Here is a 24535-nt window from a genome sequence, read left to right as displayed (position 1 = left end):
GGTAGAGAATTAGACGCTGGCAGTTGCGTACCAGAACTCCAAGTGTGCACAAGGCTGGAACTCGTTGCGCCGCAATGGAAAACAAGAACAACAACATCGAACATGATTTGACATATATATATTCTTGGTCAGGATCACCTCCTGAGTTGATATGAGCATGTCCGTCTGCCTGTCCGTCTGTCTGTTTCTACGCGAACTAGTCTCTCAGTTTTAAAGCTATCGTCTTGAAACTTTGCACACACCCTTCTTTCCTTTGCACGCAGTATATAAGTCGGAACGGCCCGGATCGGCCGACTATATCCTATATGCCATATAACTGAAGGATCGGAATTGACCCAACTTTTGTGTTTTTGAAGATAGAAAGCTGGAACTTGGTACAGATTCTAGTTTTGGTTTGGTCAGTTCGTCTAACCTACCAAATGTCATTAGGATCGGCCAACTATATCCGATGTTTGCGATATATATCCGGTTTTAACTGCGAGGGTATATCAACTTCGGCTCCGACCGAAGTTAGCTTTCCTTTCTTGTTATACCAAATTTCATACCGATCGGAGGACTATATCTAATAGCTGCCATATAACTGAACGATCGGAAATGGTATTTGGTAGAAATACCAACTTTGGTATGTTTGAAGATAGAAGTTTGCGACTTTTTTCAGATTTTGTATTGTAATAAATTGGATTATATATTCATATTCTCATAAGGAGCGGCCAACTATATCCGATGTTTGCGATATATATCCGGTTTTAACTGCAAGGGTATATTCACTTCGGCTCCGCCCGAAGTTAGCTTTCCTTTCTTGTTTTTATAAAAATTTTTTTAAAAATTGAAAAATAATTCTTTTTCTTAATTATTATTATAAAAATTGAAAATAAGAGTGATAATTCAATTTTACCAATAGAAATTGAAATAAAAGTTTATTGTGTTTCTGGATTCACCGTTAAAAAATGGGATGTGTCCTTTTCCCACTCCTTACAAAGGCTTTTTGTCGTTCAAAATTTTTTTAAAAAGCTCAAAAAGTTCCGGAGTGCGCCGGCTATGGCAGCCTCCATGCTCGCATTTGTTCCATTTGTTCTGCCTGCATTTTATGTGGCTGTTGCTTGGTTTCTGATGGCGTTAAGAGCACTAGATCGAATAAATGCCCCCTACTGCTAGATGGTTGGGAATGTGGCTCAGGTTTTTAGTCTTGCTGAGCTTTCTGTCTTTCTACTTTGGTTTATAAAAGCTTCCTTTTGGAATTAATAATATTCTTAGGGAATTAATAATATTCCCACGGTTAACTAGCGGCGATATTTGTTCTTTTTATTTTCTTTATTTTTTGGTGGGGAATTCAGAAAAAGAGCCTACTCACATTTTTTATATTTATTTGTTGTTATCGCTGCGTATTTTATTTCCCATTTTGGTGCACTGCACACTGCATTTTAAAAATATGAAACAATCCTGAGGAAAAGCAGATTTTTTGTTTTGAAGAGATAATTAGCCCTGTTTTGAAAAGATAATTGCAATAAAAATTTTTTAAAGAGTTTCAAAGAGAGTCGAAGATAGACGGAATATGATTCGTTGTCTCTATTACATACTGAGGAGTACATACTCGAGGAGGACCTGGTATATCAAGTACTTTCTGTTACCGGATAACGCAAAGAATACCCACACGCCTTATTTAAGCCAGAAAGAAGACCAAAAAAAAACAAACATTGCTTAAAATTTGATTTAGGTACATTTAATTCAACTTTATTTTGATATTACTTTCACAAAACTCTTAAAATATAAAATATGTAATGTTTCCGAACAACATTGAAGATAATCCTTTACTTGATGTGGCTCTATATATAGGTATCTTAAACTTAAAAGCTAAATATAAGAACTGCGAGTGTGTAGTCAGAGCAACTCCAACTAAAATGTAGGACCTTTTCGCATTTTTAGTTAATCTCACAAACCAAAAATGTTATTGACTTTTTATTCATGTTATATATGTTGTATGTGTCATGTTATATCGTCCAGGTTATTCGTTTATTTTAGTTTTTTTCCTTTTCGCGTTATTAAAATGACATCTAATTTGTATTACTTAACATGTAATTATAACTATTTAATTATTACTATTTTTGCAACCATAAATCTTTGGGACATTCAACGGGTTTCTATTTAACGCATTTGTTTAAGTTATAATTTGCTATGCATTTAATCGTACTTTGTAAGATTCATTAATCTAGGTGATCACATTGAAATTTGGTTTTAAAAACGCTTGTAAGAGTTATATACTTTATAATATTTTTCATAAGTCTAGAATCTGCATATTTGAAACTAGGAAATTTGTTAAAAAATTTTAAATAGTCTTTAAAAATGTTTTAAAACAATTCATAAATTCGTGAAATGTTTTTATACTGTGACTTGAACTAAATTGTATTATTATAATCTTTGTACAAAAAAGCGTCAAAGGTGGAAAATAGTATTACAGAAACGAGAGTAATACTATTAATACGTTCGAAATCCAATAAATATACCAAGGTTAACGTAATGGTACGCATTTACACGGTATGATATACTCATATACTAAATATTTGTAAAGAGTAATATTTTTACATAAGAACAATCGAAGCAGTAATAATTAATACATATAATAGACAAATTGAATGGTCAATGTATATTTTCTCAAATGCTACTTTATTTTATTTAATGAATATCTTGTTAGGCTTTATTTTTCCCAATATTTTGGGGTTTTAAATTGTTATTGCAACAGTACAATTTAGCTGGTCATTTGCTAAAGGCTCTTGCTTAGAGCTAGACTTGTCTGATTTTACATTCTGTTCTCCTTTTTATTTTTCCCATTTATTTAAGACTATTTGAGGTCGTCGGTAAATTAATATCGGCAGTATTAGAGTCGGATTTTTTTATTTTGTCACAATAATCGTTAAAAATATCTCGAAAGCGAATCCAGCACTTTTCCGGTATAGTTATCGAAGTTCGAAAATTATTTTTTACCTAAAAAGTTAAACGAATCGCAATATATTTTAGTGAATATATTAAGTCACTTACTTCACTTATTCTCATATATACTCCTCTGTTATTTTGTCCGATGTCAAAATAAAAATTTTTATTATCCACTTTCATATGCCGCTCTTCTGGTAAGTCCCCTTTGAATCTGATCAAGAAATGTAGCTTTGATAAGTTATGTATATGATTATAGTAAAAAAGTATACATATATGACGCTTAAAAATTTAAAGACACATGTGTTCTTAAAATCTAAAATTTAAGAACATGCATTTGTTGTTTTCAAATTTTTATAATTTTTTTGGGTTTTTTTTTGTTTTGTTTTTTATATACAATAAATTTATTAAGTCTAATTTTAGTTTCTGAATTAACGAAAGCGGACATGTGGACATGACAAATTTAAGTTTTCGTTTTGAATTTGTTTCACTTTTTGAATAAAATTTTTTTGAATTTTAATGAAATGTAGTCTATGTTTCATTTAAAAATCACAAAATAATCATTTATCTCATTTATTTCTATCCTATCTATGGTATTAAAATCGTTAAAATGTAAGCATTTTAGAAATGATTTTTAGGGGAATTTGAAAACACGAAAACAGCTGATTGTTGTTTACATTTTTTGTTTAAATTTTTTCAGACACTTGTTATTAATTTGGATTTATGATCTTTAGTTGATTTCTTATTGTATGACCTGTAGTGTAATTTAAAATATATAAATTTATAAATGTCACTACTGTATTTGGACTCCGTCATTTCTCTTTGATTTGTCTTTGGAGTCGCTTTTCTTGGCAATGCAAGTGCTAACTTGCGCGCCAAAAAAAAATTTTTTTTCTGGTTTGTTTGGATTCTTGTAGTTTTTGGTTGTATGTATAAAAATACCATAAAAATCATTACATTGCTAGAGTGTGCATCCACAAGCTTCTTGCAGAACAACAAAAACTGAAAAGCTAACGGCATTTTAAATGACTCCGACTGGAATATACCCTGTTCCTACATATCTCAATATATTGATTTTTATTGATTCGTATCTTATTTCTAAATGAATATAAATTTTATGCTGAAATATTAAAAAATATAATACATATAACAAATAATATCATTTCTTTCGTCATTTCACCCACTAACGAATACCCGAATTTTCTTAGGAAGCCATGGCTTCGCACGCACACATTCATCCGTGTATGTGAATGTGACACGCATACATACAAAGATCAATCGAAGCGCAGACCAACTTTCCTTATGGTGGTCCTTTCAGAGATTGAAAAACAAAAAACATTTAATGAGAAGATGAATGAGCGTAAGATGAACGAAAGATGAGCTTAAGAAAGAGAACAAAATCTTTCTTAGGGGCTTGCTGGGGCCTGTCGCAAGAAATTTTTGAGTCCGTTTTCGTTGTATGAAATGGGTAGACTATATATGTATATGCTGTATGGTTAGTGATAATGTTTAGTGTACTACCGTGTCTTTTCTTTCCGTTCACATGTAATCCAAAGTGGCAAGAAATGACATCATTGCTATTGCCAGGACAAAATGCACTAAATCGCCATGACATTACAGCACGTGTTACCGAGAATATGAACGTAAGATGAACGAATAATGAGTGTAAGAAAGATCCACATAGGATCTCTCGAGTGGATATTCTTCCGCATGAAATTTTTGTTGATTCTCGGCCGCGTCTAATCTTCAAATTATAAAAATAAAAATAATAATTGAAGGTTTATTCTTTAATAAAACTGTTTTGTCATTGAGGGTTTTCAGTGACGTTAATTCCCAAAAATCCTCCAGAATAAGAGTTTGAATTTAATAAGTGCACTTTATAATTTATTTATTTTCCAGGCAGATGATCAAAAAATTGTGATAGACCAGTTTTAATGCTAAGCAGTGACTTATTGTAATGTACAGAGAGTGCGGCCCGACTAGACATAGCGAAGCTAAAGTTCTCGATAGCGGAGAGGGCGGCCCAGATGTAAATGCTCGTAGAGCTTCTTGGCGTTGTTGGTCAATTTTTCTACGTCTACGTTTTTCTAGATGTTCCCCTTGCGATTGTGATCTTCTGATCTTTGTACTCTTCTATATTTTAGAACTGTAGGATTGATAATTCGATTATTCAAATTGGCTCATTTGTATATTTTTGGCATTGCTGACTGTAAATCAGTTGTCACAGGGCCCTATTCCAAAGGTATATGAAATTTCTCTGCCGCACTTAAACACACACTAGAAATGTGCTAAATGTTACGCTCACAGCCTACACTCTTTTATTTGTTACTTTAAGTGGATCCACTTTGTAGAAGTATAATAAGATTAATTGATTTGGGCGTATTTTGCGGGCCAAGAATTTTTTTTTATTTGATATCAGCTGTTTTTATACCCTTGCAGAGGGTATTATAATTTGGTCCAAAAGTGTGCAACGCAGTGAAGGAGACCCAGGGTTTCCGGTTTCCGATAAAGTATATATATTCTTGATCAGGATCACCTCCTGTCAGAATAAGTCAGAATTTAATCAAGGTACTTATGCTTCGATGTTATTTATCAAATATTATTCACTGAACCTTCCATTTCTTGATGTTCTAAAAATATATTTCTACTATTTTGAATTAGGCGTAGAATACACAAAAACGAAGCTTTTTAGTTGAAATTTTAGACAGCCTTTCAATCGAAGTTAGTACTCGTTTTGCTAGCTTGAGAGTGCTGAATGAGCGCTTCGGATTTTCCTTTAACTTCAAAGAATATCTTGATGACGATAAACAAGTTTTGAATAGAAAACTATTGGAAGTTAACGATAAATGCTAATCATTAGCAGAAATGTATTCTAATGATTTAAATCAGAGGTCGGCACGGCCCTATCCCGAGGGCACAGGAAATTTCTCTGCCCGAGCTCTGCCACACACACACAGTGTAAATGTGTAAAACGTCATGCTCACAGCCTACTTTCTGCTATTCGGAACTAACACTAATGCGTTAAAATCATATCAATGTATTGGGGTGCCGACCACTGATTTAAATGGTACGGAATTGTTTCACGATATCAAAGATGTAATTTTTCTTCTGAAATGTAATTTTTCTTCTGGCCGATAAAAAGGGAGAAAGTCTTGATCTCACTCACAAAAGAAATACTATTGTATATTTTATCGTTGGGGTTAGAGGCTTACAAAACACTTGTGACGGCATTGAAAATTTTTTTGACTCTACCATTGTCCGTGGCTTCGTGTGATCGATCATTCAGTAAACTGAAATTGATAAAATCTTATCTCCGCACAACCATGAACCAAGACATTCTGTCAAATTTAGCTATACTATCTATCGAAAATGAAGTAGCAGCCTCACTCGACTACAATGATATTATTGCTGAATTTGCGGCAATCAAGGCCAAAAAAGTTATATTTTAAAAGTAATATTTTTTTGTCTTGCAAAAACACAAATAATGTTTTTTTCCGTTGTAACTGACAAACGAATCGATATGAAATACAATTCTTCAAACATATAAGCTTTTCATAATTAATAACCTATTTACCAGAGACCGTAATAGTAGGGAGTAAATAGGCAATCGGCTGATTTCTTGCGTCATATCCGTGTATGCATGTATATGTTGGTGGGAACGTAAATCCACAATCCAATATACACTCACATATATATATAATCCTAAATAAAAAATACATATTGACCTTTCATCCGACCCTGACATAAATATGTCTCCTGCAAGAAAGTGATAAAAAGGGATCGCAGCAGGTCAATTGGTTCCTTTTTTTTCTTGACCCTTCAGGGTGGATTTTCACTTTTCTACGAAAAGGTTTTCTTGTGATATACTTACTCCTTGTAAAATTCTGTATTATATTTTATATTATAAAATTAAATTTCTGTACATAAGTCCGAGTTAATTTAAAATTAATTAAAAAAGAATTGGAGTAAAAAATCCTTTTAAATGATATGCAACACCATAATAAAATTTTGGATATTTTTTTTTTAAATAATTATTTGTTCTTCATCATTAATTTTAAATTAATTACAAAATAATTATAATAAAATACATTTTTAAATGAACTGCAGCACCATGAATATAATTTTTGTAAATAAGCATTTTATTTTTTGTTAATCAATTTTATTTATTTTTTCACGATCCTGAATCTTATTTATTTTTTCACGATCCTGAATCTTAGACAGGTATCTTAAGTGGACAGTTGAATTTGTAGGGAATTAGGCAAACGGCGTATAAGCACCAGAAAAATTTTAGTAGTATGTAATTAGGCAAACGGCGTACGACGTAAATTTAGTGGCGCCATCTATGGGTCAAGTTTGTGTAAAATTGGGCAGCGCCATCTACCGTAATATTTTATACGCCCTCTATTGGCATAAAAGCAAACGATCATGCCAAAAAATTATACTTGCCAGGATCATCGCCGTCTATGTTTTCTATATTTTCTGATATCTTGTCTATGTTTTCTATATTTTCTGATATCTTGCATTGGGTCCCATTAAGGGAAATATGCATGTAAAGAAAAGATCATGTAAAAATGAAACTTGCTAGGATCATCGTTTGCCTAATTACATACTACTAAAATTTTTCTGGTGCTTATACGCCGTTTGCCTAATTCCCTACAAATTCAACTGTCCACTTAAGATACCTGTCTAAGATTCAGGATCGTGAAAAAATAAATAAGATTCAGGATCGTGAAAAAATAAATAAAATTGATTAACAAAAAATAAAATGCTTATTTACAAAAATTATATTCATGGTGCTGCAGTTCATTTAAAAATGTATTTTATTATAATTATTTTGTAATTAATTTAAAATTAATGATGAAGAACAAATAATTATTTAAAAAAAAAATATCCAAAATTTTATTATGGTGTTGCATATCATTTAAAAGGATTTTTTACTCCAATTCTTTTTTAATTAATTTTAAATTAACTCGGACTTATGTACAGAAATTTAATTTTATAATATAAAATATAATACAGAATTTTACAAGGAGTAAGTATATCACAAGAAAACCTTTTCGTAGAAAAGTGAAAATCCACCCTGAAGGGTCAAGAAAAAAAAGGAACCAATTGACCTGCTGCGATCCCTTTTTATCACTTTCTTGCAGGAGACATATTTATGTCAGGGTCGGATGAAAGGTCAATATGTATTTTTTATTTAGGATTATATATATATGTGAGTGTATATTGGATTGTGGATTTACGTTCCCACCAACATATACATGCATACACGGATATGACGCAAGAAATCAGCCGATTGCCTATTTACTCCCTACTGTAGGCTCTAGGCTCTAAGCGTTATCTTTTCTTTCGAGTCTTCTGATTGGTTTTCCCGATTCATTAACCGGAAAAATGTGGGGAAAATTGGGGTGGTTTTCATGCGTTAACTCATGTACATGTATTGATGATACCAATACATTCAAACACAAGTACCTGTTTTCCGTTTTCGAGGATCAATAGGTTTTGAGGTTTATGCTAAGAATCAAATTTTTAGTATAAATCTTGCCTTGCCGGTTAAAGCAATTTTTACGCTTTTTCTTTATACAAAAAAATAATAACAAAAACCTAAAACATAAAAATGGAGTCGAAAGTTGCGTGTGACTTGTGCTCTAAAGTTATTAGTGTGAATGAGTTTATAACTCATTATGATCGATGTGAAGGACCTCGAAATGCCTTCTCGGAGATGAAGAAGAAATCTCAGGCCAACGGTTTGGCGAAAGCTTTGTATCGTTCGCGAACAACGGTGACCAAAAAGCAGGAGGAAAATCAACAACAAAAAATTCAAGGAATCAGGAACCAAGGAACTACATCAAAACATAGTATTTTCAACGTATCATCAGCGGTCAAACGGAAGGCTGGTGTGTCCAAGGAAACTAGCCCTCAAGAGGGGCAAGCCATGGATATTGAAGAACAGCCATCAACATCAAAAAGGGCTAGACTAGACCGCATAATTGCTGAGAAGAATATTTGTCCCGATTGTAAGCAAAATTGTGCTTTCGTTGAGGAAAGAATTCATTTACATTCTCCAAATCATAGAGCAGCATTAAGGAAACTTGTGTGGCAAAATGCTAACATTTTTCCTATAACCCAAAGTGATACTTTTTACACAAAAAAGTATAAAGTATTCGGAGTGCGCGATCTAGATTTAAAAGAATTTTACATTGGATGTAAAAATAATCTTATAAACATTATAAAATATGCACTTAGCGAATTAAGAGCTATAAAAGTGCGTCTATCAGTTCATGGAAAATATGTAAAACCGACTGAAGAAACTGATAAGATGCAAGAGGAAACAAAACATTTCTCGACAAACTATAAAGCAATTTACGTCAGCTCATATAATGACGTCGAATACATTTTAAATGACGATAACGAAATGTTAATTGCAAAAGCCGATGAATTCCAGGAGAGGGATTCTGGATGGGCTATTAAGCATTTTACATTTTATGAAATACAAATATTAAAGCTAGAGCACCTTCCTGGATCAGGATATGTTGAAGCACCTAAGAGCATAAGAAAAAGAAATGCTCTCATAAATGTTAAAAATAATGACATTTATTGTTTTAAGTGGTGTATTTTGGCTCACATAGCATATATGAAACACATTCAAATAAATTTTGGTACATCAGCGCAAAAAAAATCAGCTCGCGAAAAACTGCCCAGAACTTCATTTTATGGAATTTTTGATATTAGCCAACCAATTATAACATATGAACAACAAATATTAAACTTTTCGGGAATAGAGTTTCCCATTACAAAGAATGGAATAAAGCTGTTCGAGAAAAATAACTCAAATTACAGCATAAATGTATATGAAATTTATGATGGTCGCATAGAAGGTCCTACAATTAGAACTAAAGAAGTAAAAATCCATCATATCGATATATTGGGAATAGAAAATCCTAAAAAAAATTGTTTGCATTATGCATACATTACAAGCATAAAAACATTGTGTAAATCACAAGTGAACAACTCAAATTCGGAGAGATATTTTTGTAGAAATTGCCTACAATTTTATTGCAGCACTAACAAGACCCACAATCTAAAGGAGTGCGGTCAAGTGGCTTCACTATACCCACAACCAAACACTAAAACCAAATTTGAAAATTTTTCAAAAAAACTGGCACCACCCGTGGTAATTTATGCGGACATTGAGGCAGTTTTGGAACATTACCAAACAGCCTCAAATAATCCAAACGAATCCTATACCAAGCCTGTGCAGAAACATACAGCATGTGCTGTTTCGTTTTATGTTGCCCATAAATACAACCCTCAGCTGAATAAATTATGGACCTATGAAGGTAAATAAATTATTTTAAAATAAATGAAAAGTTTTAAAGTTAATAAATTTTTCCTTTTTACAAATTACAGGACATGACTGTATGAAGGTTTTTGTTAAAACTTTGGAAGAGGAGACAATGGCCTTATATAGCAAATACTGGAAGGGATCAAAAAAACCTATATATAACTTTGACATCTGCGATGAGGACTACCAGGAGCATGGGAACTGCTATGCGTGTGAAGAGGTCATCAGTACGGATGAACGCGTACAATATTTTAACCAGTTCACGGGTAAATACCAAGGTCCTATCCATAGAAGTTGTAAAGATAGTTTTAAGTTAAAAGCTTATTTCCCTGTAGTTTTTCATAATTTATCAAGATACGATATCCACCTCTTTATTAATGCCCTAGGGGGTAAATTGAAACCAATACCCTCTACTAAAGAGTTATATATTGCTCTAAATCAGACAATTTTTGAAAAGGGAAAGACTAATTATACTATAAAGTACATAGATTCCAATAGGTTTTTAAATTCTAGTTTAGAAAAATTAGCTTACAACATGGAAGATAAAGATTTTAAAATATTAAAATCAAAATTTAGTGGAGAGAAGTTTAGGCAAATGAGAAGAAAGGGAGTATTTCCCTATGATTATTTGGATAGTTTTGAAAAATTCAATGAAACCGAACTTCCTCCTAGGGAATATTTTTATAATTCGTTGAAAGACGAAGAGTGTAGTATTAGCGAATACAATTTCGCTAAAGAAATTTGGAGTTCGTTTCAGTGCAGAACTCTAAAAGACTATATGAAATTGTATTTGGAGAGTGACGTACTAATTTTAGCAGACGTTTTTGAAAACTTCCGTAATATATGCTCAAAAATTTATAAATTAGACCCTGTTAATTATGTTTCAGCCCCATCTATTTCATGGGATGCTATGCTGAAGTATACTAAAGTAGAATTAGATTTAATAAGTGACCCCAACATTTACAATTTTGTTAAAAGAGGTATACGGGGCGGTCTGACTCAATGTACTCAAAGAATTTCAAAAGCAAATAATGAGTACATGAGAAATTATGATAAAACAAAACCAAAAAATTATTTGTCGTATATTGACGCAAATAATTTATATGGTTGGGCTATGAGCCAAAAACTCCCATTTTCAAATTTTCAATTTTTAAGCGAAAATGAAACCAATTTATTTGATGTAGAAAATGCTGATTCCTCAGGAGACACAGGATATATTTTAGAAGTAGATTTAGAATATCCTGATGAAATTCATGACAAACATAACAGTCTACCATTTTGTCCTGAAAACAAGGTTCCCCCAGGAGGAAAACAACCAAAATTAATAGCTGATTTAAATTCTAAAGAGTTTTATATTATTCATTTAAAACAGCTTCAATTGTGTCTTAAACAGGGATTAAAATTAAAGAAAATTCATAGAATTTTATCTTTTAATCAGTCATACTGGTTAAAGCCCTATATAGATTTAAATACCCAACATAGAAAAATAGCAAAAAATGAATTTGAAAAAAATTTTTATAAATTAATGAATAATGCCGTATACGGCAAAACCATGGAAAACGTAGAAAAGCGTCGAGAAATAACACTAGTAACTCGTTATGAATCGGCGCAAAACTCTCCAGGGTTTAGACAACTAGTTGCAAGGAATAATTTTCATAGTTTAGAAATTTTTGGAGAAAATTTAGCTGCAATTGAGACTACAAAGACTTCAATTTTGTATGATAAGCCTATTTATATTGGATTTACTGTTCTCGATTTGTCCAAATGGCTAATGTATGATTACTATTATAACTTTTTATTAGTAGAGTGTCCCTCAGCAAAAATAATATATATGGATACAGACTCTTTTATAGTTTCCTGTGAAGAGGATATATACAAAATAATAAAAAAAAATTCTAGCCGTTTTGACACATCAAATTATGAGACAGGAAACCGATTCAACATTATTCAAGCTAACAACAAAGAATTGGGCTTATTCAAAGATGAAAATGCTGGAAAAATTATGACCTCTTTCGCGGGTCTAAAAGCTAAAGCATATTCATTTTTAGTAGAAAACAATGACGAATATATAGATACAAAGAAAGTTAAGGGTGTTAAGCAATCAGTAATCAAAAAACTGTGTCATTTAGATTATATTGAATGTATTAGACATATGAAAACGTACTATGGAGAACAAAGATGTATAAGAAGTAGGGGCCATCAGTTATATACTGATGTAGTTAATAAAGTAAGTCTTAGCCCTAGAGATGATAAAAGATGGGTATTAGCTTGTAATATTAATACTTTAGCATATGGTCATTATAAATTAAGATCTTTATTAAATACAAATGGATAATGTCAATAATATTGTACGTATTTTTAAAAATATTAAATAAGCGACAAAAAAAAAAAAACAAATAAATAAAAATAAAAATAAAAAAAAAAAAAAAAACAAAAAAAATAAAATAAAAATAAATAATAATAATAAAAATTAAAAATGTATATAAATAATAATAATAATTAAAAATGTATATATGTATGTATAATTTGTATAAATAAATTCCAAATTGTAAAATTTTATTTTAATAAATCTGTTTTATTTATCCATGAGTTATGTGTTTCATCAAAACCTAGCCATTTTACAAAAATTTGGTCTTTTTTTCTTTTTATTACTTTTTCAACTAGGAATGCACTTTTGTCTTTAACTTTTTGAATTTCAGCTTCATAAAATGTACCTTTTATAGGGTCACCCTTATAATCAATGAGCTCGTAAGTAACTGGGAATGTAGTCCTTATTTTTGAAATTGTAAATATTTCAGTGGTCCAGTTAGGTTCATATCCTTTAACAAATACACCCTTGTATTTGCTTATTCTAACATGGTCGCCTACTACATATTTATGCCTTGGAAATACCTTAACAATGTTATAACATTTTTTCAAAATAAACTCTTCATTCTGTTTACAAACATCGATTGGCCTCATTTTTATAGTTCTGTGGTAAGAATGGTTGTAGTCTTCTACAAGCGAATTCAAATGGGTAATCCATCGATAATTTCCATTAAAACTAAACATTTTCCACATCCTATTTTTTAAAGTTCTGTTAAATCGTTCACAAATCGAAGCCTTAAGGTGTGTAAATGTATGATAATGATTTATATTATTTTTCTTCATAAGTTCTTTAAAGAGTTGATTAAAAAATTCTTTGCCTTGATCGGAATGTATATTTTTTGGCTTGTATTTGGAATCTTTCAATATAGATTTCATAACAGTTGCAACATCCATTGCCGATTTTGATTTTACAGGCTTAGCAAAAGCATATTTTGAAAATGTATCAATAACCGTTAGTAAATATTTATATCCATTATTCTGATTGGAATAGGGGATCATTTCAACCAAATCAATTTGCCAAGTATCATGAAACCCTTTTTGAACGAACTTTCGACGTAAAAAATTTTTTCTACAAGTTTTATGTATTTCATCAACAACTTGTTGCTTACTCATTTTTATTTAAAAAAAAAACTTATTTTTTATTGTTAATGTCTGAGGTCTTAGAGATTAATGATTTCTTATAATGAATTACATCTTCTTTTATTTCTTTTGTCATTTTTTTAGATATTTCGAAACATAAACGTGTTAAATCTATTTGAACATTTTTATCATAGTTACCATCTAAATCAGATAATTGAATATCGAATTTTTGTAAAGAGACACACTTCGGAATGATATGATTATAGTACAGATAGGATATTTGCTGTTTTAATATAGTGTTCCAACATAAAAATGTAGTTAAAAATATAGCTAGGCGAATTAATGATCTCCAAGTTTCACTATCTATTTCAATTTTATTACCGAATTGATTTAGTATCAGAACATATTGTTTATCTGATTTTCTAAATCTAAAATTACATTTAATAGTTGATAAAATAGGGTGATCCAAAACTGTATCAGACATTAGGAAGTCATATTGATCAATCTTTAATTGTATAAATTCCTTGTATGTAAGCAGTTGCATCCATTCTTCTTTATCAAATCCAATATAATTGTTTTTGTGCTGCTGCATCCAAATCATTGGAGTAAATTTTCTAGATGTCGAAAATCCACATTTTATTTTCAAATTTTGAGCCACAAAATATTCAAAACCAAATATAACTTCATGGTTCTGTTTTTTTCTTATGGCTCTTTCTCTTTTAGCTTGGAGTGTATCCATTGAATCTGAATGTTATTAACAAACTGAAATTAGTTACTAAAATGTGTGGTTTATAAAGGGCTTAGTATGCCGTATATACATATATATATATATATTATACATTATGTATTACATAATGAAATGAAATATATATCCATATATACAAACTCCTAAGATGTGAGAGCAACTTTTATATTATATATTACATAATGCATGTATTATATAATAAAATGAATGGTATATAAAGACCTAAAATGTAGACACCAAAGTCAGTTTACATTTAAAACTCATTCTAAAATGACTAAATTTGATAGATCAAATTCCGTTATAGTAGATTTTCAATATGTTGTTGGAAATAACAATCAAATTTTTGTTAAGGAATTGGCCTTCATGCCTGGTGGAACTGTAATACCAAACTTCTTTCACTTCAAACCTCCATACAACATTAAGGAGTTGAATTATGATACATTACAACAACATAATATTCATCGAAAAAACATAAACGGGTTGGACTGGATGGAAGGAGAAATACCCTATAACTGCTTAAGCGATGTACTTTCTCCACTAAATAAGTTTTCCAATATAATTGTACGTGGCGAAGTAAAAAAGGAATTTTTATCCAAGTTTCTATCGAATAATATTATCGATATAGACATAGGAAAGAGCCTGACATGTTATCCTAATTTTTTTACCAACTGTAAAATTCACAAAAAACTTAAGCTTAGATGTGCTCTAAATAATTTATTTAAGCTTTTTGTAATTTTAGAAAACTGTAATTACGATATATACTATAACGGAGAATCATATGTATAAATTACTTTAATAAACAGTATGATTTTAGTACTTTAATTGAGAAGTTGTTTTAGCAAAATGGATCGCATCTTTGGAAAAGATCCTCGTAAAAAAGGATACAGTCAACTTATATACTGCAACTATTGTGGTTCTGATACTCATTTTGAAAAGGACTGCGCTAAAAAACGGGACCAGGAAAAAAATCATTAGAATAATTTTTTTTTTGATAATTAGCATTGAATAAACAAAAAACTTTTATCAAAATGTTTACACAATTTGTTCATCCTTTTACGATGCTTATTTGTGGCCCCTCAGGATCGGGTAAAACAACATTTTTGAAAAATTTAATAAATGGAAGGAAGGACTTAATAAGTACTTCAATAGATAGAATAATATGGTGTTACGGTGAAGAGCAAGCGAAACCAAATTTTACCAATATTGAATATTACCATGGGGTACCTGACTCCATTGAAAATGAAAATAATGAACCTATACTTTTGGTATTAGATGATTTAATGATGGGAGCATTTAATAAAAATGTCTGTGAACTTTTTACCAAAGGATCTCATCATCGAAATTTATCTGTAATTGTTGTGACACAAAATATATTTCATAAATCTACTCACACCCGAGACATATCACTAAATACAAAATACATTGTGGCATTTAAAAATCCTAGAGACAAATTACAATTTCAATGTTTAGCTAGACAGATATATCCTGAAAACCCTAAAGAACTTTTTAGAATATATAAAGAAGTCACGAATGAACCTCATGGTTATTTACTTATCGATCTTACGCAAGGAATAAATGATCTTTTAAGATTTAGAACAGAGATTTTTAATCCATTATATTCAATTTGCTATTCAGATGAAAATGGTTTGCAAAAAGAGCATAGGGCGATTGAAAGCGAACAAACATTTATTGTATGTGCTCAAAAAAGCAAATAATAAACTTCGAAAAGCGATTATTTGCAATAGTGATAGCGAGTTAGTAAAAACATTGTCGGAGATAGTGATAAATACTTTAAAAGGAAACCATAAAATATCAAAAAATATCTTAAATTCATTAAAAAAGTATAAAAATGTATTACGCCATATTTCCAGCTCAAAACAATCTTTAAATTCTAAGAGAAGAGTTCTTATTCAAAAAGGCGGATTTTTACCAATTTTAATAAGTTCATTACTTTCTGGGATTTTTGGAAAAATTTTGAATCATGATTAAAAGTAAGCATCAGCTAAATAAAGTAATCTTAATGCATCCAAATGCATACCATAAACTTTTAGTAAATGAGCGAGGAAATGATCTTATAAATTTAAAATTTTTACCAATTTTAAACAATAAAAAAATTAGTGATTATGATAAATGGATTAAAATTCAACAAGAATTATGTGCATTCCAAAATAAAAAGAGAAACAAAGCTGTTTTGCATCAATCGGTATCGAAATCCCCGTTTTCATTAAATCAAAATGTAGAAACCCAAACATATATAGATGATTGGAAAGATCCTATTGCCAGTACTTCTAAAGAATACAAGAACGAGTCATCATTTAAAAGAGAGGATTTACCCGATTTAGCCATTTTACCCAGCGATGAAGAAGAACAATCATCTGAGAAATCTGTTTCAATTCCAATTAATAATAAACGATCACTCGCAGATACTTCTTTCACTGATGATAAGATTTTAAAAAAATCATTAGTTGAGAAAACAAGAATTATAAAAGGAAATTCTACTGAAAAGAAACTGAAACTGAGAAATAAGGTTAAAAAGAATAGAGATTCCCCCTATCCACTAAGAAATCTTAAGTATATAAGTGATTTAGAAAAATTGCAAAGGGCAAACCGCAAAGAAAACAATATCCAAATTGGTAAAAATAAATTAAATTGGATCTCATATTCTTAACTGCAGAGCTTAAAATGTTTTTTCAAAACGAGTTTTATATTACATTGCTCAGCAATGACTCCTTAAATGTGTTTCCTGATAATGTAAAATGCGCTTTTACAAATATTGTAAACCTTCCTGAAACAATGTCTGAGGAATGGGAAGTCGGTATAACTGATATATATTTAAATAATTCTTTTCGAAAAAATCCTAAAAAAAGGAGAGAAACAAAAGAAAATGAATCAGAAGAATCAAGTTCTAATTCAACAGAATTTATAAGTTTAGTAAATTCTGAAACATTTCGATACAAATCGGAACCAATGAAAGCGGATGAGATGGAATGCGGTGCAATATTTATTTATACGGACATTATAAAGCCTCGTTGTGTAGGAAGCAAAAGACCACGTTGCTTAAGAGTTTTATTTACAAATGGAAAAGAAAAATTTATGCAGTTTAGAAATGTTGAATATTATCCTATTGAAAATTTTTCACCAAACGAAATTTCAATATTAATTACTGATTCAAGTGGATATAAAATCCCCTTTGAAACTTCATCAGTTCCAATTTTTCTAACTCTGCATTTTAGAAAAAGAAGAAAAAATCTATAAATAATAATGTTAAGGGAAACTAACATTTAGAATTGATTTACCAACCATGGCGAAATGTTATCATCAATATTATTTAAATCAGTGCGGTGGAAGCTTAAGTAACATAGGTAGTCTCTATGTTTCCCCAAGAATTGTTCAGCATGGTCGTGGTATTGGAAATTTCTTTAGTGGACTTTTTAATTACATTAAGCCGCTTTTTCTGTCAGGGATAAATGCACTTAAAAATCAAGCTGCTGAAACCGGAAAGGCTGTTATAAATGATTTGGGTCGAAAACCTCTACGAAATATCATTCAAGAACAAAGTAAAATCGCATTACATAATCTATCTGACAAAGCAATTCATAAAATTACTAAATTACAAAGTGGTAAAGGAAAAAGGCATAAAAAGAGGAGACCAAGAAAAAATCGCAATCATTTAACAACTAAACAACGTCGTAAACATACGCGTTCAAAAAAGTCAAGAAAAAAAGCATCTAAAAAATTTAAAATTAGTGACATATTTTCCAAATCAAAATGAGTAATCACATTGAATGCATGAAAAGCGAATTGGATCTTTTTGAGCCTCATCCAACGCAAAGCTGTATTTTGAAAACCGAAGAAGTTTCATACAATCCTATTGCTTCTTTGGATAGTGCTTCATCAATTGAATTCGTTTGTTTAGGAAATGGAGAAACCTACAGAGATCTTTCAAGTGTTTACTTAAAACTTGTGGTTCAACTTAAAAAAATTGATAATAGTAGTATTGAAGGAAATGCTGTTGGTGTAGCAAATAATATATTGCATTCTATATTTAGAAGCTCATCTGTATATTTAAATAATACTTTGGTTTCCCAAAGCGACAATAATTATCATTATAGATCATATTTGCAAACAATTTTAAACTATGGTTGTGATGCAAGTGAAAGTCATTTAGCAACACAAGGATATTTCCCAAATTATGGTACCCAAACACCATTTAAAAGTGATGGCAGTCAAATTCTTAAAAACATGTTTCAAAATAGTAATAAAGTAGAATTATTTGGAAAAGTGCATGGAGATATTTTCAACCAACCAAAACTGCTTGTAAATAATGTTGATTTGCGCATTACTTTTAATATTGAAAAAACAGCATTTTATTTATTGGAAACCGAAACTGAATCGAATCTAAAGATCTTGGAAGCCCAGCTGTTCATGAATCATGTAGTAGTCAACCCCAGCATTTTATTAGCTCATCATCACGTTTTACAATCAAAAAATGCAATATACCCATACAATAAAGTTGAAGTAAAATCATTCACAATATACCCAGGAAATAATACATTATCCATCGATAACGCAGTTATTGGTCAAATTCCAAATTTTTTGGCCTTTTGTATGGTAAAAAACAGAGCATACTCAGGAAATCGAGGATTAGATCCTTTTAATTTTGAAAACTTTAAAATACAACGATTCAATCTGCTAGTTAATGGAGTACAGGTACCTTCTCAGGCACTTGAATTTGATTTCTCAAATCCTAGCAATACCCAAAGTTCAAGAGCATATAATTTACTATTTAAAGCTTGTGGAATTAAGCATTATGATCGTGGTCTCCAAATTTCCAAGGATATGTTTGACAAAAATAATTTTATATTAGCGTTTGATTTAACTGCTGATCACTCCAATTCTAGTGTTTGCGCTAACCTGATTTCTCAAGGAACGATCAGAATAGAAGGAAGATTCTCTGAGCCTCTGGCTGAGGCTGTTACTTGCATTGTTTATTGTGAATACGACTCTATGATTGATATTGATAAGCATCGAAATATTCGAGTACTTTTGTAAAAATGAATACAATACAAATCATGGACTTGCTCTCCAAGCATCCTCAAACTAAAAAAATATTTAAAGGGGTTTTTTCGGCCGATAAACTACCAAAAGAAATTCGTGAATATCCAGCATTGATTGTAGCTAACACTGATTATTCATACCAACCAGGAATGCATTGGGTTGCATTTTACTTCTATAACAAAAAGTCAGCAGAATTTTTCGATTCTTATGGACAATATCCTCAGAAAAAAGAATTTATTGCATTTTTAAAAAGAAATGCATCAAAATATACTTATAACAAGCAACAATTGCAAGGATACTTTTCAAATACCTGTGGACATTACTGCATGCTTTTTGGTCTTTACAAAAGCAATCGAAAAACTTTAAAGAGTTTTACACAGAATTTTAAGATAAAAGATTTCACCTATAATGATAAGTTAATTTCAAAAATGTTTAGTAAATGTTTTAAATGATTTAAAAAAAATTTTTTTTTTTTTTTTTTTTAACCCAATATGAAAAATAAACAATATTATTTATAATATCTATAAAAAAACTTTTTTATTTTCATGGATTTGGATACATTCTTTTAGTTATTTTATAGTATCTTATCATAATATCCGTAGCTTCCTTTATATATAGAGGAAGTTTGCTGCAGTTACAAGTGTCTGGACCTTCGGTTGCTTCATCATCACTCCAGGGACATATTTTGTAGTGGAATCCATATTTCGAGTACAGCATTTCCTTTTCTTCCAAATCCTCTAAAGTTGTTTTTAAAAATTGAAGTTTTTTAAGGTGCTCCTCGAAAAGCATATCTTCAAATTGAAGTAAAAATAATTTTATTTGATGCGCGTACATCGAGAGGCTTGAGAGAGGAGTTGTTTTTGATTTAAGGGAAAAAATGAAACTGATAAAACATTATAAGGAATCGACTCTTTTATACAGTTACTCCTTTGAGATAAATTGTAAACAGGCTGAGCTATATCTAGTCATCTCTTTTCCTTTATATACAAGATGCGTTATTCCATTTTCCTTCAATTTCTTAAATGGTGTTTTAGTTGAAAATTTATTCACGTAGCTCTTTGGTAAAAATATCCAGAGTGGTTCGTCGTCCTTATCAGTCAAATAAAGGGCTATTTTCGTCCCATATGTGGTTTTCTTTACCTTACATCCAATGATCTTGTATTCGAAATTAATACATAGGTCTTCAGTCTTTGTGTAGCCAATAACAGGCTTTTGATCATTCAAAGTATCTAAGAAAGACTATGATATACATAAACATAAGGATATTTTTTGATTGGCTGTGAGAATTTGTAAACATACCATCATTTATAACTCACGTACTCCTGGATTCGCTTCAAAAAGGTTACTGTTAGGTACTAATCAATTTATTTAATGATCCCGCTCTTTTATACCTTTCAATAATAAATTCACTCTTCTTTGTGGTTACATATATACATATACATACATATTTACTTATATATATATATAAGTATATTAATACGAATAATATACTTTTATTTAAATGAAAGGGATGACATCATACCACTTTTATAAATGTATTTGTGTATATAAAGAATTTATAGCTAGGTATATGGTAATTATTATTAGGAATGAAAGAGATGACTGCATGGTCATTTAACTTTAAAATATATAGGTCAATTATATACCATAGCACAGATTCAATCTTAAAAATATAATATAAAAACAAGTTCTAGTGTTGCTTTTTATCAGTTTATTTTCAAATCTTCGAAATGAAAACGTTCGTTTGTGATCTCTGTATAGAAAGTCCTTCCTTTAAATATCGCTATGGATTAAAACGTCACATTCTAAAAAAACACAACTTCAGCAATACAAAAGCCAGATCCTCATACTATAACTGCTACTTCTGTCCTGAAGTGAAAAAGTACTGGCTCCGAAGTGAATTATACACCCATTTCTTGATGGATCATCCAACGATATTAATTGAAATAATTAACTTAACACAAACTTCAAAATATTTCTTTTAAATTTTAAATCTTGGTGTTAATTTAATTTCAATCAACTATTTTAAATATTAATGTATTTTAATTTTTAAGTTCATTTTAACTAAACTTTGATAAAAAGAAAGATTTCAAAAATAATTTTGTTTGAATAATTATTTATTTTTCATGAATTAAAAATAATTACACAATAATAAAATAACATAGTTTTTAATTTATTCATTATTTATAAGCCAATCGATTAAAATTTTGTCGAATTCCTCATCCATTAAACTTTCATAATTATCTTTTCCCTCATTAACTTCCAAAAATATGTGGTCATCATCCGGGAAAGTAAACTCTGGTTTTGATGATATTTCCATTAGTTCTGGGGTCTCCGGAATAAAGCACGGAGAAGCAGGTATGTCGTCGTCGAAATCCTCAAATATATTTTCTTGAGTGTCCGGGACATACATTTTATCCTCGATGATAGTTAATTCGTAATCCCATGTTGGAGTTAGCAAATCGTACATGGATGTCAGAGAATCATCCTGTAGATTATTAAATAGCTCTTCTTGTGTATTTTTCCCAATACCAATTAATGATAAAAGTGCACCGTTTGATACACAAATATCACTAAGTGCTGGTTGGGTATCCTCGAATATAATTTCCAGCTCGCTCATTTTTTTTTTTTCTTTATATTTTAACTTCAAACTCTTTCTTTAGGATTTGGATTTATACTAAAAATTTGATTCTTAGCATAAACCTCAAAACCTATTGATCCTCGAAAACGGAAAACAGGTACTTGTGTTTGAATGTATTGGTATCATCAATACATGTACATGAGTTAACGCATGAAAACCACCCCAATTTTCCCCACATTTTTCCGGTTAATGAATCGGGAAAACCAATCAGAAGACTCGAAAGAAAAGATAACGCTTAGAGCCTAGAGCCTACAGTAGGGAGTAAATAGGCAATCGGCTGATTTCTTGCGTCATATCCGTGTATGCATGTATATGTTGGTGGGAACGTAAATCCACAATCCAATATACACTCACATATATATATAATCCTAAATAAAAAATACATATTGACCTTTCATCCGACCCTGACATAAATATGTCTCCTGCAAGAAAGTGATAAAAAGGGATCGCAGCAGGTCAATTGGTTCCTTTTTTTTCTTGACCCTTCAGGGTGGATTTTCACTTTTCTACGAAAAGGTTTTCTTGTGATATACTTACTCCTTGTAAAATTCTGTATTATATTTTATATTATAAAATTAAATTTCTGTACATAAGTCCGAGTTAATTTAAAATTAATTAAAAAAGAATTGGAGTAAAAAATCCTTTTAAATGATATGCAACACCATAATAAAATTTTGGATATTTTTTTTTTAAATAATTATTTGTTCTTCATCATTAATTTTAAATTAATTACAAAATAATTATAATAAAATACATTTTTAAATGAACTGCAGCACCATGAATATAATTTTTGTAAATAAGCATTTTATTTTTTGTTAATCAATTTTATTTATTTTTTCACGATCCTGAATCTTATTTATTTTTTCACGATCCTGAATCTTAGACAGGTATCTTAAGTGGACAGTTGAATTTGTAGGGAATTAGGCAAACGGCGTATAAGCACCAGAAAAATTTTAGTAGTATGTAATTAGGCAAACGATGATCCTAGCAAGTTTCATTTTTACATGATCTTTTCTTTACATGCATATTTCCCTTAATGGGACCCAATGCAAGATATCAGAAAATATAGAAAACATAGACAAGATATCAGAAAATATAGAAAACATAGACGGCGATGATCCTGGCAAGTATAATTTTTTGGCATGATCGTTTGCTTTTATGCCAATAGAGGGCGTATAAAATATTACGGTAGATGGCGCTGCCCAATTTTACACAAACTTGACCCATAGATGGCGCCACTAAATTTACGTCGTACGCCGTTTGCCTAATTACATACTACTAAAATTTTTCTGGTGCTTATACGCCGTTTGCCTAATTCCCTACAAATTCAACTGTCCACTTAAGATACCTGTCTAAGATTCAGGATCGTGAAAAAATAAATAAGATTCAGGATCGTGAAAAAATAAATAAAATTGATTAACAAAAAATAAAATGCTTATTTACAAAAATTATATTCATGGTGCTGCAGTTCATTTAAAAATGTATTTTATTATAATTATTTTGTAATTAATTTAAAATTAATGATGAAGAACAAATAATTATTTAAAAAAAAAATATCCAAAATTTTATTATGGTGTTGCATATCATTTAAAAGGATTTTTTACTCCAATTCTTTTTTAATTAATTTTAAATTAACTCGGACTTATGTACAGAAATTTAATTTTATAATATAAAATATAATACAGAATTTTACAAGGAGTAAGTATATCACAAGAAAACCTTTTCGTAGAAAAGTGAAAATCCACCCTGAAGGGTCAAGAAAAAAAAGGAACCAATTGACCTGCTGCGATCCCTTTTTATCACTTTCTTGCAGGAGACATATTTATGTCAGGGTCGGATGAAAGGTCAATATGTATTTTTTATTTAGGATTATATATATATGTGAGTGTATATTGGATTGTGGATTTACGTTCCCACCAACATATACATGCATACACGGATATGACGCAAGAAATCAGCCGATTGCCTATTTACTCCCTACTCGTAATCATTATAAGTAATACCATATATTTAAAATTACTTTGTAATGATTACTCAACGATTTTTAATTTTTTTAAATCAAGACTAATAATTATTTTTGATCGAAAAAAATAAAAATCACAAATAATCATTAAGCTTGAACAAAAAAAATAAAACTCAAAAATAATGAATATTCATGATTTTTATTTTTTTTGATCAAAAATAAAACTCACCAAGCAATAACTTTTGATCCTTTAGGGATATTTCCAATATTGTCCTTATAAAGGGACCCTAGAGCAATAATTGACAACAACAACAACAACAAAAAAATGCTTTATTTTTTTGTGTTTGTTGCAATTATTTAATATAAGGTCAACTGTTACATACAGAGCAGCAGCAGCAGATATACACAATT

General features: G+C 30.3%; 1 protein-coding gene across 7 annotated transcripts in view; it reads right to left on the bottom strand.

Moving 5' to 3' along the window:
- Window positions 1-1698: 1698 nt before the first annotated feature.
- Pur-alpha (Purine-rich binding protein-alpha) overlaps window positions 1699-24535 on the bottom strand; it is a 368289-nt gene continuing 345452 nt past the window's right edge. For all 7 annotated transcript variants that reach the window (XM_043213388.2, XM_043213389.2, XM_043213385.2 and 4 more), the window contains 2 exons: window positions 3034-3139; window positions 1699-2979 (listed from right to left, as the gene is read on the bottom strand). In XM_043213388.2, coding sequence (XP_043069323.1) covers window positions 2827-2979; window positions 3034-3139 — 259 coding nt within the window. In that variant the 3' untranslated portion in view covers window positions 1699-2826. The remainder of the gene's footprint in view (window positions 2980-3033; window positions 3140-24535) is intronic.

This window comes from Drosophila bipectinata, chromosome 4, assembly GCF_030179905.1.
Source record: "Drosophila bipectinata strain 14024-0381.07 chromosome 4, DbipHiC1v2, whole genome shotgun sequence".
NCBI classification, from domain to species: domain Eukaryota; kingdom Metazoa; phylum Arthropoda; class Insecta; order Diptera; family Drosophilidae; genus Drosophila; species Drosophila bipectinata.
Note: the sequence above shows the minus strand (reverse complement) of the source record. Positions and strands in the feature narration are given on the sequence as shown.